The sequence below is a fragment of the Falco biarmicus genome, chromosome 3, assembly GCF_023638135.1.
Source record: "Falco biarmicus isolate bFalBia1 chromosome 3, bFalBia1.pri, whole genome shotgun sequence".
NCBI classification, from domain to species: Eukaryota; Metazoa; Chordata; class Aves; order Falconiformes; family Falconidae; genus Falco; species Falco biarmicus.
This window is the reverse complement of record NC_079290.1, coordinates 120,927,086-120,942,052: the sequence shown is the minus strand read 5'-3', so window position 1 is coordinate 120,942,052 and position 14,967 is coordinate 120,927,086. Positions and strand designations below refer to the sequence as shown.

At 45.8% G+C, this 14,967-nt stretch overlaps 1 protein-coding gene across 11 annotated transcripts in view; it reads left to right on the top strand.

Annotated features, from left to right (window-relative positions):
* The window catches only part of HIVEP3 (HIVEP zinc finger 3), a 114,642-nt gene that overhangs the window by 47,058 nt on the left and 52,617 nt on the right, over window positions 1-14,967 (top strand). For all 11 annotated transcript variants that reach the window (XR_008820716.1, XM_056331374.1, XM_056331371.1 and 8 more), the window contains 2 exons: window positions 890-6,549; window positions 10,623-10,768. Coding sequence is in view for 10 of the 11 variants with exons in the window: in XM_056331374.1 (XP_056187349.1) it covers window positions 1,432-6,549; window positions 10,623-10,768 (5,264 nt within the window). In the remaining variant the exon portion in view is untranslated. The remainder of the gene's footprint in view (window positions 1-889; window positions 6,550-10,622; window positions 10,769-14,967) is intronic.

Here is a 14,967-nt window from a genome sequence, read left to right as displayed (position 1 = left end):
TGTAAATTACATGTATCAATTTACTTCACCTAAAGAGCACCGTCCTTTTTTCCTTAGGAGTATCCCACCCATTTGCTATTCCATCTCTTGGTAATGCTGTCTTATTGCAGTGGAATCAGAGAATTTCCTTTCCGAGTGTCTCATTAACAGCTATATTTGCTGACGAGGGTGGTAGGTTTAATAGAGCCACCCATTCAAACTCACTGTAAGAAGGGTTCCCCTTTCCAGACAGCCAATTTCACATCCTGCCCGGACAAAATACACGCACACTATAGAGGTTGGATTTGCAACATTGTTTGGTAACAAAAGGCAGGAAATTAAAGAGGCAAGGTTTGGGTAAAAGCATGTGTGTTCTTTCTCTTTACCTGCTGTTGTAAATGACACTGAAGATTATTACAAGCTTAAGAGCAGATTTTATGCAGAAAAGACTTGCTTTTTATTTGTCAGTGAATGTATGTGTTACATTAGGCAGTGCTTTGTATTTAGGCACCCTTACTATGTAGTCTGTTTGGAAGGGAAACATAATCATATTGTAAAACCATAAATGTTTGCAGAAGATTAGAAGGAATTCAAGTTTAAAACTGTTTTGATACATTTTTCAAAACTGTCTGTGTTTCAAGTTACTGTCTTTGGTTACTGCTGCAGAGCCAGGTTGTGTGTGCATTAAACTGAGCATGAGTCCCTGAGGTTTGACTTAGTACAATGTATGTTTAGATTACTTTTAATGGCACTGTCTCATGAATGGTAGACATTCAGTCAGTTATTCTGAATTACTTTTGTGCAAAATATTTACTGTTATCCTCTATGGAAGTAGCAGTGTTTAATTACTTAAATACAAATGCTGAAGTAATTTTTTTTCCTGTTTGTTTTCTTTTGGATGTAATTACAGAAATGTGGGAAATACTTTTCCAAGGCTTTTGAACTCAGAAGTGGAACAGAAGGAAGACACAGGGGGACATACACCATTCAGTGTTATTTTCCTTGCACAGGAAAAAAAGATCATTATGAGATGAGCACTAAAGTCTCAAGTTTTCAAAGGTTTGCATAACAAACAAGAGACACATTGTGGGTTGCATCTTGACTTTGAAGGCTTGCCACTGTCAACTGAAATAAAATGGCAAGGTTTAAAGCCTTAACCAAGTTCACAAGGAAAATATTTGGACTAAAAGTTTTGGAAAAATTTCTCTCTTTGAAGTAGTTTGTCATGTGTTACCAATGTGAACTTTATTGACCTTGAAACTTTTTTTTTTTGAATCAAATAGCAACTAGTGACACTTTAGTAAAATCTTAAATCAACAACCATCTCCTGGTGGCTCCAGCTTCATAGCAAATGCAGGCAAAACAGGGAATCTACAGAAGAGACCTTTATTATTCATAAATGAAGCCTGCCAAAACCTTCCCGAAATAGCATTCAAAGACCCTTTTAAGGTCATGGATCCTGAACAAAGCCAGAAGAGCACAAAAAAGGCTGAGGAAAGTCCAAGAAAGAGGCTTCCCAAAGGAGAGGCTTTCCAAGCCAGTATTTCATCTGCAGCTACGTACCAGGGCAGCTCTGCTTCTTCGCAAGGAACCCCTCTCCGAGATATCATATCGCAGCAGCACTTTTCTGGTTCTTTGCCGATTCCAAGAGAGGAGTCTCAGGAGAAGACTGGACATCAGCAGCAACCTAAGCCTTCCTCTTTTGAGCATCCTCCCCACGTTTCACAGCTTCAGCAGCACGCACTGTCACCAGCATTTATGTCTCCTGGGAAACCAGAACATGTCCTCGAAGGTCCCACGTGGCAGCTAGTTGATCCAGTAAGACCAGGTCCCTCTGGCTCCTTTTCATCACCTGGGCTTCACTCTCACCACGGCCAGCTCCTACCTTCCCATTCACCAATCATTCCTGGAGAGGACATGCCATCTGTTCAAAAGGTCTATATCCCTCGCCCTTCACAAGTTTCCTTAAAACAAGCTGAGGAAGTGCACAAGAAGGAAAAGAAACCTCAGAAGCCAGGCAAATATATTTGCCAGTACTGCAGCAGGCCTTGTGCGAAGCCAAGTGTGCTCCAAAAACATATCAGGTCACACACGGGTGAGAGGCCATACCCTTGCATTCCATGTGGCTTTTCTTTTAAGACTAAGAGCAACTTATATAAACATAGGAAATCTCATGCTCATCGAATAAAAGCTGGGCTGGCCTCAGGGATCGGAGCAGAGATGTATCCATCGAGCTTGGAAATGGAAAGGATTGGTGGGGAGGACTTCGAAGAGCCAACAGAAGGAGAAAGCACAGATTCAGAGGAGGAAACGGGTGCGATGTCGGGCCACTCGGTAGAGCTGTCGCCGAGGCGGAAGCACACCCTGCTGTCCAGCAGCCTGCTGAGTGGGGGGAGCCAAGGCTCCAGCCATGACCGGTGTTCATTGTCTCATTCCAGTATGTCCCAATCTCTTGAGGACAGCAGCCAGTTCGTGGAGCCCTCGTCAGACCATGCTCTGAGCCATAAATCTGAAGATACCCATACTATAAAGCAGAAGCTTGCACTCCGCTTAAGCGAACGGAAGAAGGTGATAGATGAACAAGCTTTCCTGAGCCCTGGGAGCAAAGGGAGTACCGAGTCAGGCTACTTCTCACGATCAGAAAGTGCGGAGCAGCAGATCAGCCCACCAAATACTAATGCAAAATCTTATGCAGAAATTATTTTTGGGAAATGTGGTAGGATTGGGCAAAGGACTGCAGCGTTAGCTGCAAACACAACCCAGGGGTTTCCACACTTGTCTACCGAAGAGAAACCTAGTATGGTACCATTATCTGTGCCTAGAACACAGGTCATTGAACACATCACTAAGCTAATTACAATTAATGAAGCTGTTGTAGATACCAGTGAAATAGATAGCGTTAAGCCTAGAAGAAGCTCTTTATCTAGACGTAGCAGCATTGAATCTCCAAAGTCTGGTGTATATAGGGAACCGTTTCAGTTTGATATCAAGTCTGGTTCCAGTAGCCAGTTGGATGCATCAAAAGTGTTGACATCCCACGGTGAAAAAATTAAGCCCGAACAATCATTGTTGTCACTTCAGCAATCCCACAGTGCCACAGAGACAGTGCCTCTCCTAAGAAGCCACTCAATGCCTTCTGCTGCATGCACTATAAGCTCCCCACATACCTTTAGAGGTAGCTATTCATTTGATGATCACATCATGGAGCCTGAAGTCTTAAGCCGCAGTCAAGCTTTTTCTTCGCATCCTCGAATGCTAAAACGACAACCAGCTATTGAGCTACCTTTGGGAGTGGAATACATCTCAGAGGAGGTTAGCTCCACGAACAAAGAAACTGTTTCCAAACCTCCCGAGGAACCTGAAACCAAGGAAAGCGATCTTACCAAAAAGTCACGGAAGGGTCCGAAAGTTAAAGGGTTCATGTATGAGTGTAACATATGTGGTGCTCGCTATAAGAAAAGGGACAATTACGAAGCCCATAAGAAATACTACTGTTCAGAACTGCAGCTCTCAAAGCCTCATTCTTCCACTTCCCATACCTCTTCAGAGACTGAGAAAAGTGTTGCGGATCCTGACACATGGCCCCAGATCATGCATTACAAGCTAGGGAGCAGTTTGGAGCTCACCCCACTACGAAAGAGGCGAAAGGAAAAGAGTCTCGGTGATGACGAGGAGCCTCCAGCTTTCGAGTTGTCTGACACTCCTTCCTCCAGTGCTGGGCCAACAACTCAGTTTGCAAACCCAGCATCATCTGATGTCGCTTTAAACCTGACCCGTGAATCCATTAAGTCACCAGCAGATACATGTAAATCCGCACCTTCTGATATCAGTGGCAGCTTTCATCCCAGGAATACCAAACCGGCTTCAAGTGCGGAGGGTAAAGAGAGGAGAACAACCTCAAAGGAGATATCTGTCATCCAGCATACGAGCTCCTTTGAGAAGTCTGATTCTATCGAGCAGGCGAGCAGCTTGGAGGAAGACAAACCCTTGTCACAGTACTCCTCTCAGCCGCCCCCCCAGCAGAGCCGCCCGCCTCACTCCCTGCAGCCCAAGCTGGTACGCCAGCCCAACATCCAGGTCCCCGAGATTCTGGTCACTGAAGAGCCTGACAGACCAGAAACAGAGCTGGAGCCTCCTCCAAAAGAGCCAGAGAAAACGGAGGAATTTCAGTGGCCGCAGAGGAGCCAGACACTTTCTCAGCTCCCTGCGGAGAAACTCCCACCGAAAAAGAAGAGGCTGCGGCTGGCAGAAATGGCTCAGTCCTCCGGAGAGTCCAGTTTTGAATCAGTCTCTCTCACCCGAAGCCCAAGTCAGGAAAGCAGCATATCCCACAGTTCCAGCCACTCTGTCTCGTTCGATCGTGAAGATCACAGCAAGTCCGAGTCAAGTAGCCAGCCCTCCGAGTCCCACCCAAAGCCGCCTGGTGTTGGCTCACATATGTTGATGGTACCAAGCCACCATCATCATTCCAGGGAAATGCGGAGATCTGCTTCTGAGCAGACACCGAACGTGTCACATCCTTCCCAGATGTCAGAGACCCGCAGTAAATCATTTGACTATGGGAGCTTGTCATCCACTCCTGCCTCCACCCCCGGCCCTTCAGCCTCCTCAGCTCCACAGGAGAGAAGGAAATGCTTTCTGGTCAGGCAAGCATCCCTCAGCAGACACCCAGAGCATGAGCCAGACTCAACCCCAGCAGGCCGGCCAGAGACAGAAGATCCCGTTCCTTCTTCAAGTAAATCTCCTTCAACAAGTCTGCCCCATCAGCTGACATCTTCATCCCCTTTGCCGTCTCATGGTACTTACCCTAGTGAAAAGAGTCAGCCAAAAGACAGCCCTCCGCCAGCATACACCCAGCCATACACAGAAGCTTTGCAAGTGTTTCACCATCCCGTACCACAGCTAACACTGCATGAAAAGCAGTTCATGTCCCCGCAGGTTTCTATCTTTCCCTACCAGCACCTCCTGCCTCAGCCCGGGCAGTCTGCGGAGCTCTTTGCTGCGCACACTATGTCCGACATCCTCTCTGCTCAGTTCACCATGCCCCAGATTCCTCCTTCCATATTTCAGAGCCCACCACTGCCCCTCCCCCAAACGCTCATCCACCCAGGCCCGCTTCATATCGCTCCTCCGTTAATGTCACACCCTGCCGACATGCCCTTCAGGCAGCATCCTTCATTCCTGCCAGTGCATTACCCTGGCTCCTCACCGATCCCTTCAGCCTTTTTTCTGCCTCTTCAGTCCCAGTTTGCTCTCCAGTTGCCAGGTGAAGCTGGTGGACATTTACCACAGATCAAATCCAGTATATTCCCAGCAGCAGGAACCTCCAATCTTTCCCCGTGCACAGAATATGGCTCAGACAGTAGGTTGCACCCTCTGACGTGCACAACAAGTCCTTCGGTGTCTGTGTCCACATCTCAGCTCGTTGTTCCTACAAGGTCAGACCCAATGGTGTCACTTGTTGTCCCTGTTCGCATCCAGACAAATATGCCGTCCTATGGGAGCGCAATGTACACAACGCTGTCCCAGATCCTGGTCACGCAGTCCCAGTGCAGTTCCTCTTCTATTGTCCTCCCGAAATTTGATGATCGCCAGCCCAAGGGCACCCTAGTCTGTAGCGCTGATGTTCATGGACTAGGTTTCGATCTGGCACAGATGATCACGGAGGATCAAAGGAGCATTTTCCAGAGCCCCTATCTGAGAGTGCCCTTACCCTTACCAGAGCGAAAAGGCTACATGCCACTCACCTCCCCATCAGACAACGTCCTCGGACTGGAAGGAGGCCCATCAACAGTCGGCGGAAGCAAAAGGATGCTCTCTCCAGCTGGAAGTTTGGAGCTGACAATGGAAACACAACAACAGAAAAGAGTGAAAGAGGAGGAGGTGTCTGAAGCAGAAGAGAAGTTGGAAGTGGTGAAGCCACCCAGTGCAATAGAGGAAGGGAAAAAGCAGGATAAATCTCACTTTCTTGCAGAAAGCCAAGGCAGGGTCGAAGTTGAAACACCACCTAGTTTGTCTTTAGAGCAGCCAGAGCCAAAGGAAATCCCAAGTACTTTGCAGCAAGCTGTGTCCCATTCAGGTTCTCCAAGTTTTGAGGCACTGGAAGAGTATAAGCAGCCAGCTGGCAAGCAGTTCCTCAGCAAGGCATCTTTGCAACCCGTGAAGAAAGAAGACTCCAAAGAACTGGTGGAGCAGTCTCCACCAAACCCTGCAAGCGCTGCACCTCTGTCCGAGGTCACTCATAGTGCAATGAAGTCTCGAGAAGGTACAGACATGAAGAAGGTACTTCAGTTCCCCAGTCTCCACACAACCACTAATGTCAGTTGGTGCTATTTAAACTACATAAAGCCAAATCATATCCAGCAAGTTGATCGACGGTCTTCAGTGTATGCCAGCTGGTGTATTAGCTTGTATAATCCTAACCTTCCAGGTATATCTACTAAAGCAGCCCTGTCCCTCCTGAGGTCCAAGCAGAAGGTGAGCAAGGAAACCTACACCATGGCTACTGCTCCACGTCCAGAGGCAGGCAGGCTTGTCCCATCCAGCTCCAGGAAGCCAAAAATGACCGAGGTAATGCAATCCTATATATTTCTCCTCATCCATTTGGATACATGGGAAGAGGGGGACAAGGGACGGGGAATTGCTATTCTTAGTTTAGTAGGAGTTTATTCATCCCTCTCCCAGTTTGGTAAGCATTTGTTCTCAGTGAAACTTTTAGAATGAAGAAGCGAAAACCCCCTGTAATAAAAAAAAAAAAAAAAAAAAGGCAAGCCTGCTCAAAGGCAATGTGCCATATTTCTGTTCTCCAGTTTCTACTTGCCTTGTAATCAAAAGAACATGTAGGAATCACCACCACACCATGAACTGCCACTGCTCAAGCACAAAGCATTAGTCTTGATTTGCATTTGTCTTGATATTTCAAATAGCTTTACAACTTTTTTCTTTTTTATTTTTTTTTAATAAATGCTGTTATAATTCCCTACGTTTTGCATGTTATAAATGAAAAAGGATTACCTTGGGGAAATGGGATTCTGTCTGGTTGTGCATCTGCTGATCTCACATTAATGAACATGGAGAGGCATGCTTATAGTATTTAAAAATATTAAAGGAAGATTTGCAAGTGTACTCTAGGCCCCTAAAGAAGTGTAAAGGCATGCAGTGACATTTATAGAAGTGCCTCAGTAGGTTAGATGTGGTGTCTTGTTAAAACACACGTGGTGTTTGGTCCATGTAGTTCATGTCCTTAGCTGTCTGCCTGCTTTTGCAGGTATCTAAGGGTATTTTATACCTGGCCTTTAGAGTTAAGGGGAGCGAGGCAAGCAGCTTCACAGGGGCAGAGCTCGCCAAAGGCACTGGCCAGGCAGAGAAGTCTTTGAGACACTTCTGGTAGCTGCTTAGTGTTATGTAGCTCATTTTGAGGCCAGACTTTTCCCCTCTTGGTTAATGCTGAACCATGCAGGTCCCTTTAATCCAAATCGTGTTCATGTAGACTAGCAAACAGAATTGCTCTAAAGATTTTGCAATTTGATATTCATCTCAAGTCAATTTATATTGATGGATTATTCATTTTATTTCTGTATCATGAAATGAACTCTGAATATTAAATTTACCATAATCGCTGCTGCAGCTGCTGCTTATAAATATGTCTTAAAATACACAGTAGAGTCACTTTGATTCAATAAATGTTTATTTCTATTCAACATTTCTCCCATTCTTCTGCAGAAATCCAAAAGACAGAATTTCTAGGGACATAGGAGCAGACAATTACCTGCGCAGTGCAATAACCATGCTAATGCTCGATATTTATGCACTCGTTTTCAAAGGATTTTATCTGTCATACCATCCTTGATTTCTCCAACAGAAGTGCCTGTGCTCCTCTGAGCTTTGCTGTCTGACATGGTGCTAAAATGCACACCAAGTGTGTGTTTCAGAAATACGAGACCCTCATACCCTGAATTTAAAGGTTAAGCTCTGGACAGGAATGGTTAAGCCCTTCCTCATCAAAATACATATTTCACTGCATGCATTTGCTCAAAAGACTCAAACGCCTTTCAGAAAAAACCTTAAAAGCTGACTGGTTGTAGAAGCTAAGGTTTTCATGGTACAGCTTGCAAAAGTCAGAGTTTGTCCTGCCAAATTCATGTTAGTTCTGACATTAGTTCCTGCTGCTTAAAGGAGTGAGGTTTGCAGAAATTATGGTAATTTCAGTGGAGATAAATTGACCTCATGCCAGGCAGAGAAATAGGTTTTGATTAGACGATCAGTAGGAGTGAAATCCTCAGTTTAGTTTTTAAAAAGCCTATGACTAGCACAGATTAGGAAGCAGCGTTGCTGGTTACTCAGGAAGATGCGATTAACAGGAGCTGCATAGCAGTAGCATCAATCAGAGGTTGAAAGTTCAACCTTCAGTGAACTCTGCTCTAGCTATTTTTCTTAAATATTTTCTTCTTGATGTAACTAGAAGTTGTCAGTCAACACAACAGAAAATGTAAAAAAACTCAAATATTTTGTACAATTATGCATGCAGCAAGCTACCGGCAAGCAGTAGTACTGTGTATACAATCTACAAACTTGGCTTGGTTTTTAAATTACCAGTGGGATTTACTGAGCAGATCAATTCTGAAGTGACTGTAGGCTCCAGCGTGCATGTAGGGATGGCTAATTACACTGTATTGGGCTTGCACACTTTGTAAATTAAATGAGATTGTAAAAGGGGATAGTAGCGACTGTATGATTTTGGCTCTCTCTGGTGCCTTTCATCTGTCTATGTTTTGTGCTTTCAAAAGCTGCAATAAATAAACCTCATGCTACATCTAGCAAGTCAATTGTTTTGTATTCCTCAGTAAATAAGGGACTGAACTGGGAAGGTTATCACTAGCATTTTTACGAGCATGTAGCTCATATCAGGAGGTGAAGTGACAATGGCCAAGGTCTAATTTTTGAAGGTGCTCAGTGTGTCTTCTGCCACTGATTTCCTCTGGGCACAGATGTCTCCATGCCCAGAGACACAGCTCAAGACTGTTTCTGCTGGAAACTGGTTCCTGGCACTGTTCTGTCCTGGGCTGATAGCCCTCTCCTGAGCAGTTCCTGGGCACATTTAGGGAGATAGGACAGGACAGGGACCATTCCCAGGAGGACCTAGGAAGGGTTAGGTCGGTCTGGTGGTGTGGATGTGGGATCATCTGCGCGAGCTGGTTCCGGGGGCAAAGAGCAGTCCCGGGTGCAGGTAATGCTCCGAGCTGAGCTTCTGAAATTACTGGGCAAATTTGAAATGTTTGACCTCAGTTTTGTAAAGCTACATCTCAGTGAGTCCATCTCTTCTCCTGCTGAGAATCTAAGGGCAGTACTGGCAGCTGGCTGCTGTGGAGGCCAGGTTAAAGCCCTCTGAATTTTGCAAGTCTGGGTTTGAGCTAATCACTCTTTGGCTTCCCCTATAACCATGGGAGACAAAGAGGCACCTCTTGTGTGATTCATCCTCCCTTAAGATAAGTGTCTAAGGTAGGGCAGATGAATCACCCTTGAGAGCTGCCACTCTTTCCAGCAACTATGAAGTGTAGAGGGTGACCAGCTCTGCTTTTGACTTCTGCCAGTTCTTTGGCTTCGTTCACACCAAAATCCCTCTTCATAACCCTGGTCTCTCAAATGCCTTCAATCTGTTCCCATAAATTATATATAAAGCCAGGACAGGGGTAATTCAGTTGAACTTCAAAGATCTTCTTGCACTTGGGTGAGAGGCAATCTGCAGTCCTCTTTCAGAGCTTTGGAGGCCCCTGCTAGTTGTGCTGTTAGGTCGTAGAGGGGCAATGTCCCAAGATCTCATTCTGGGTGTGGAGAGCTCCCCTGGCATCATGCAGAGCTGGAGAGGCAGCTGTAATGTTTAGGTCCATATACTATAACAAATAACATTAAATATGCTAGCTGAGATGTCAGTGCATGACTTAAACCTTGGTCCAAACAAGGGGTGGCAATTTTAACAGTGAAAAAACAAATTCTACCCTGGGAACATCTGGAGAGGTTGAGGGTTATTTTCTCCTGTTGGTTTTGTGGCTTTCTCTGTGCTGTGCCCTTGGCAACCAAGTTTTGGTGAAAGGAAATCGCCCGAGAGCTTTGACTGTCAAGAGATTTATATCAAGTTTATGTGGCTAAAGTCCAAATTTGTGTGAATGTGCGTGTATGTGGGGGAAACCCAAAGGTTGAGGTTAAATATATGAATTCTACAGATGCCTCCTCTCTAGACCTTTGTAGATGCATATAATAGAGAGAGGATTATCCAAGGACAGAGCAGTGGATTTGGGAACAGAGACCTATGGTTCTACCACATGTTCAGAGTGACCCCAGCCAAGACACTTCTCTTTATGCCTCAGTTTTCCAGCTGGCAAGAACTGGATAATATTGAGCCACCATATGCAGGGGGTGATTTAAAAACTTGTAAGCAGTCACAGTAAATATAACATAACCAGCAGGGCTCAAAATCCAGAAGCAGAGGCCCTGGCTGTTGAGAGGATGTCCTAATTACTGCACTTAGCTGTCAGGAGCAGCATGTGCGGTAGGTTGCTGTCTCTTTCTGAGGCTGTTTGGTCTGTGTCTGTCTTAGAGTGATTTTGTATGTAATCATTGATTGTTTTGCTCTTTTGGGGAGATAGGTTCATTTGCCTTCGCCCCTTTCTAATGAAGGTCGAAAAGATATAACTAGAGCTGAGAAGGAAGAGGATAAAAGAGGAAAATTGGAAGAAGAGGCTCTTGTAACCAAAAGAGGGGAGCCAGTCAGGATCAAGATCTTTGAAGGAGGGTAAGTGTCTCATTTTATTTCCCTTTCTGTGTTACAGTTGCATAGGAGTTACTGATAACAATGATGGCAAGTCAGTGAAGGTGCCATGTGGAGGTGAGCAGAAGTCCAGGTATGGTTGGATTTCAGCTTACTTTCCACAGCCACTGTAAAAAACTGGCCCTCAAGATCAGTAAATACTCTGGACTGCATTAATTTTCTTTTTTTTTGAGTTGTGTTTAAGCTAGCAAGCACCTCGATATCTTTTCTGAGCGGGTGGTTGAGCGAAGACAGCTGAAGAGCACAAATGCATCTTGTAGCTGTCTCTGATGTGACAGAAGTGTGCTCGGTATCTTTTAAATCCTTCCAGAGCCACCTTCTGAAAATGATGTTCCTGATGGTTGTTACCATTACAAGGAGGATCTGGGGAGATCTTTTCTGATGCCTGGGGTTTGGGTGGGGGAGAAAAGAAGGATTATATTAATGTGATTTTAATCCCACCCAACCAAAGTAGCTCAAACCAGAATGGATGCAAGATCTAAATTTGATGTATATCTTAATTCTCAGCTCCAGATAATTCAGAGTACTCTTCAGTAAATCAGCACTGGTCTGATACTTCTGTTTATCTTTTCAAAAATAAACAATCAGCTAATAAGTAGCATGTCTGTGGGGTACAATTAAAGATCATCCTTCCTGTGTGTTGCAGAGGGGGCCAAAGACATGTAAGAAATCCCTAGCAGGGTTCATCAGTTCTGCTTTTGCCATTGGGTGGTCTTGTTTTTTGTATGTAAGAAAAAGGCTTTAATTAGTCAGTAGTTGTGGTTTTCTGCTGTTACTAGTTGAAGTTTGCTAGTTTTTAAAAAAATATTTCGTTAACAAATGATCAAACTAGCTAATAAAAAAATTAAAATACTCCTTTGGGAAAGGAAACCTGCTGCTTTGTTCAAAACTCACCTCCCACCCAGATGCAGGTGCTGTGCACCCAGTGCAGGTTTAGATGCCTGTCAGCAGTGAGTGGGGAACGCAAAGAGCTAAAGGAGTGCGGACCCGTGATGGGTACGACCAAAGTGATTGAGGGAGGGAGCCAGGAAACAGCAAGAAAGCTACAGACGGAGGGGTACGATGGGTTCGGGGTGTTGCCATCACCCTCCTGTAGCAGACAGGGGCCATGGGGCTAACTGTGCACTGGGTTTCATTGCTCTAAAGCCCATGAGCAGCCTCAGTTTCCCTCAGCTGGGCTCTCCCAGAGCTGTGGCCGTTTCAGGGGGACTCGGGCTCCTTCCTAGACATGGTGAAAGAGGCTCAGTTTTAACATGGATGAAAGTCACCCTGCCCCTCGCAGAGCAGCTCTGCAGAGGCTCCCTGGGGAGAGGTGTTGGGTGCTGGCTGCTCCCCAACTGTTCCCCATCAAGACGAGCTGCATCCCCACATCCCTGTGCTCACATGGGGAAGCTGTCTGTGTCCCTGAGCCCAGCACAACGGATGCAGAGTCACGTTTTCTAAACAACAGACACAAAATAAAGCAACTTTTTCAACATGTTCCATGTAAGCCAGCATCAGGGAATGTATTAGTCATTCTGAACGTATGCTATGTTTTATTTTAAAGTTCCTGTAGCACTGACCTAAGGCAGCCGTCCTTCTGGATGTGAGACAGAATATAGTAGCTGTTTAACACCAAGCACAGGCACTAATGCAACACACCATGTCACAGAAATAAATCTCATATCTAAATTACATGCCATACACACTGCTAAGAGGTCAGGCAAGACAGGCTGTTCTCCCGAGGTGCTTTGGTGCATACCTGGTGGTCCGTGCCTAGCTCCCGCAAGGTTTCTCATGTCAAATTGTTCAGCCTCAGCAGCTTATATCTACGAGGATATTTCCTTGCAGTAGAGGAACAAGCCTGCAGATGAATCTGCATGGTGCCTAGTGCTTTGTGCGAGATACTGAAAGGATCAGACCCCTTTCCTGGCCATCTCTTGAAAATGTTTTACAAAAAGTGCGTCATTCTCAAGACATTATTTCACTGTCTTCCCCCCACCCCCAGCCTCCTGAAAATTTCCTCCTTGTCTCATTTTCCCCCTTATTTATTAGTTTCACATGGTCTGCTTCTGGCTGGACCCATCCTTCCAGTGGGATGCAGTTGGTTTCAAATCTTTTGGAGCCATCCCATGCTTTGTTGCCTCAACCAAGGAGGGAGACTGTAAAGAAATGCAAGTGTTCTCACAAAAGGTGAACTTGCTGCAGCTTTATTAGCTCCTTCTTCCCCTCAGTTTCTATTTCTTTAGAGCTCTTGCCTTTCTCACTGCCATTTTCAACACTTGCTTTTTCCCTCTACACAGTCTCCTGGCTCCATCAATCCCGTAGCTGCCTTTCCCCTGTTGTTACATTGCTTGTAGCACTGCCAGGACCAGCTCGCTACTTTCCCTGCTGCTGTCCAGCCTGCTGGCTGGAATCATATTTCTTGGCTTTCAGAGAAGACCAGAAAAGACAGATTTCATACTTTCATTATACCCAGTGCCCATTTTTAAGGAACAAACTGATGAACCTGCCAGAGTCTCTCGGAGTGCGTGGGGCAGTTTGGCTTCCCTTGCAAAGTCTCTCCCATTTGAAGATGTCTCCTGCCTGGCCGTGAAGGTGGATAGTTGCTTTGTTGTGTTTACCTGCTGGGAAGTGTTTTGGAAACAGCTTGCAGATTCCTTGAGCCTTGAGGTACATTCGTACCTGGGTGTAGGGTCCAGGCTCAGCAATGCCATGCATGGGGTGTGCTCAAGCTCAGTTTTTCCCTCATCGCTCCTTCCCTGAAGAATGTCAGTCAGCTTCCTGTGGTGCCATCTCAGGATGTGGAGTGGTGGCCCCTGGGGCTGTCAAAAGGACCTGGGTGGTGGGAGGTGTTTGGCTCCAGCTGAGTTACCCAGCCATTGGAGCATCTACCTCCCTTGGCCCCCTGTAGTCCCTTTGTATTGTGCCTCTGCTTCCTGGGGACTGCAGGAGTGTGTGGGTCTTTCTGCCTTGACTTTTCCACAGTTAACTGTAGACAGGATCCGCAGAGTTTTCTGTTGGGCTCCTGTTTAAAGAGCAAATTTCTCTTAGAGAGCAAGTCTTAAGGTCATTCCATATGCAGTTTCAGCAGTGGCTTTTTACTTGCACTCCTGACATTTTTTAAGACTGGATATAGCTCCATTGCAACCAGCATTTAGCCCGCACCCCACTGGGGACACCGCATGTACCTGCCTGCAGAGGAGGTGGGAGTCGTTTATCACCCCACGCACAGGCTGGGCGCTGCACAGTCTCCTCAGCTTGTGTCTGGGAGAGCCATGCCATTAGGCAGCCAGGTCAGTGTTTGTACTCCTGAAGGAATTGATACAAATATCCATTGGACTTGTCCTGAGGGATATTGTGGTGGTTTTGAGCAATGAAAATGACCTTTGAATGTCAAGCTGGCCAGTACTGCTTCAGGGAGAAGTGCTGTGATTCCTTGGTGGCTCTGTGTCACCTTCATCAATCCACTCTGGTACTTTGGAGGCACCAGGCCCATTCTGAAATCTTACATCATGAAACTATAGATTGGTATTGACCTGATTTGAGAGTGAGGTATGCGATGGTATCATGGTCTTGTCAGGGAAATGTTGCCTGTTTACTGTGCATTAGCATTACCATGATGAAATCTGATAGTAGTGGGGTAGGTACAGTCAATGTATGTTCTTCTGTTTCATAGCCAAACTCTCTGGGCTTTCAGGGGGCCCATCAGGACGGCTGTCTGTAACTGGTGGGGAAAGCAATACTAAGATACAGAAGGTTAAAGGCCACTAACCTTAACTGACATCCCCAGCCCAGGGTTATGTGATTTGAAAACTATGTCAAAAGGAAGGCTCTCTTTGAAAAAGTGTGTGGCTGCAACCTCATGGCTGCAGACCTGAGTATCCTTGCATTCGCACCTTAAAAAATACGTCCCCTTCACACTATCCCATGTGTACAAATCCACACATGAGCAAGAAGAGGCCATGGTGATGTAGTGTATCGTTCGAGGGAGATGCTTATAGTGCTGTTGTAACCGAGGCTGCTCTAGGCATTGGTTTGGTCTGACTCAGATATGAATCTGAGTCCTTTGCTCTTTGTCCTCATCAATAAGTAACAGAGAGTTGCAGGTTCACCAGCTATGGGATCTTCTGAACTGAGGTCCTGCACCCCTACCTTAAATCACTGCTCCCTTGAGCCTGGGC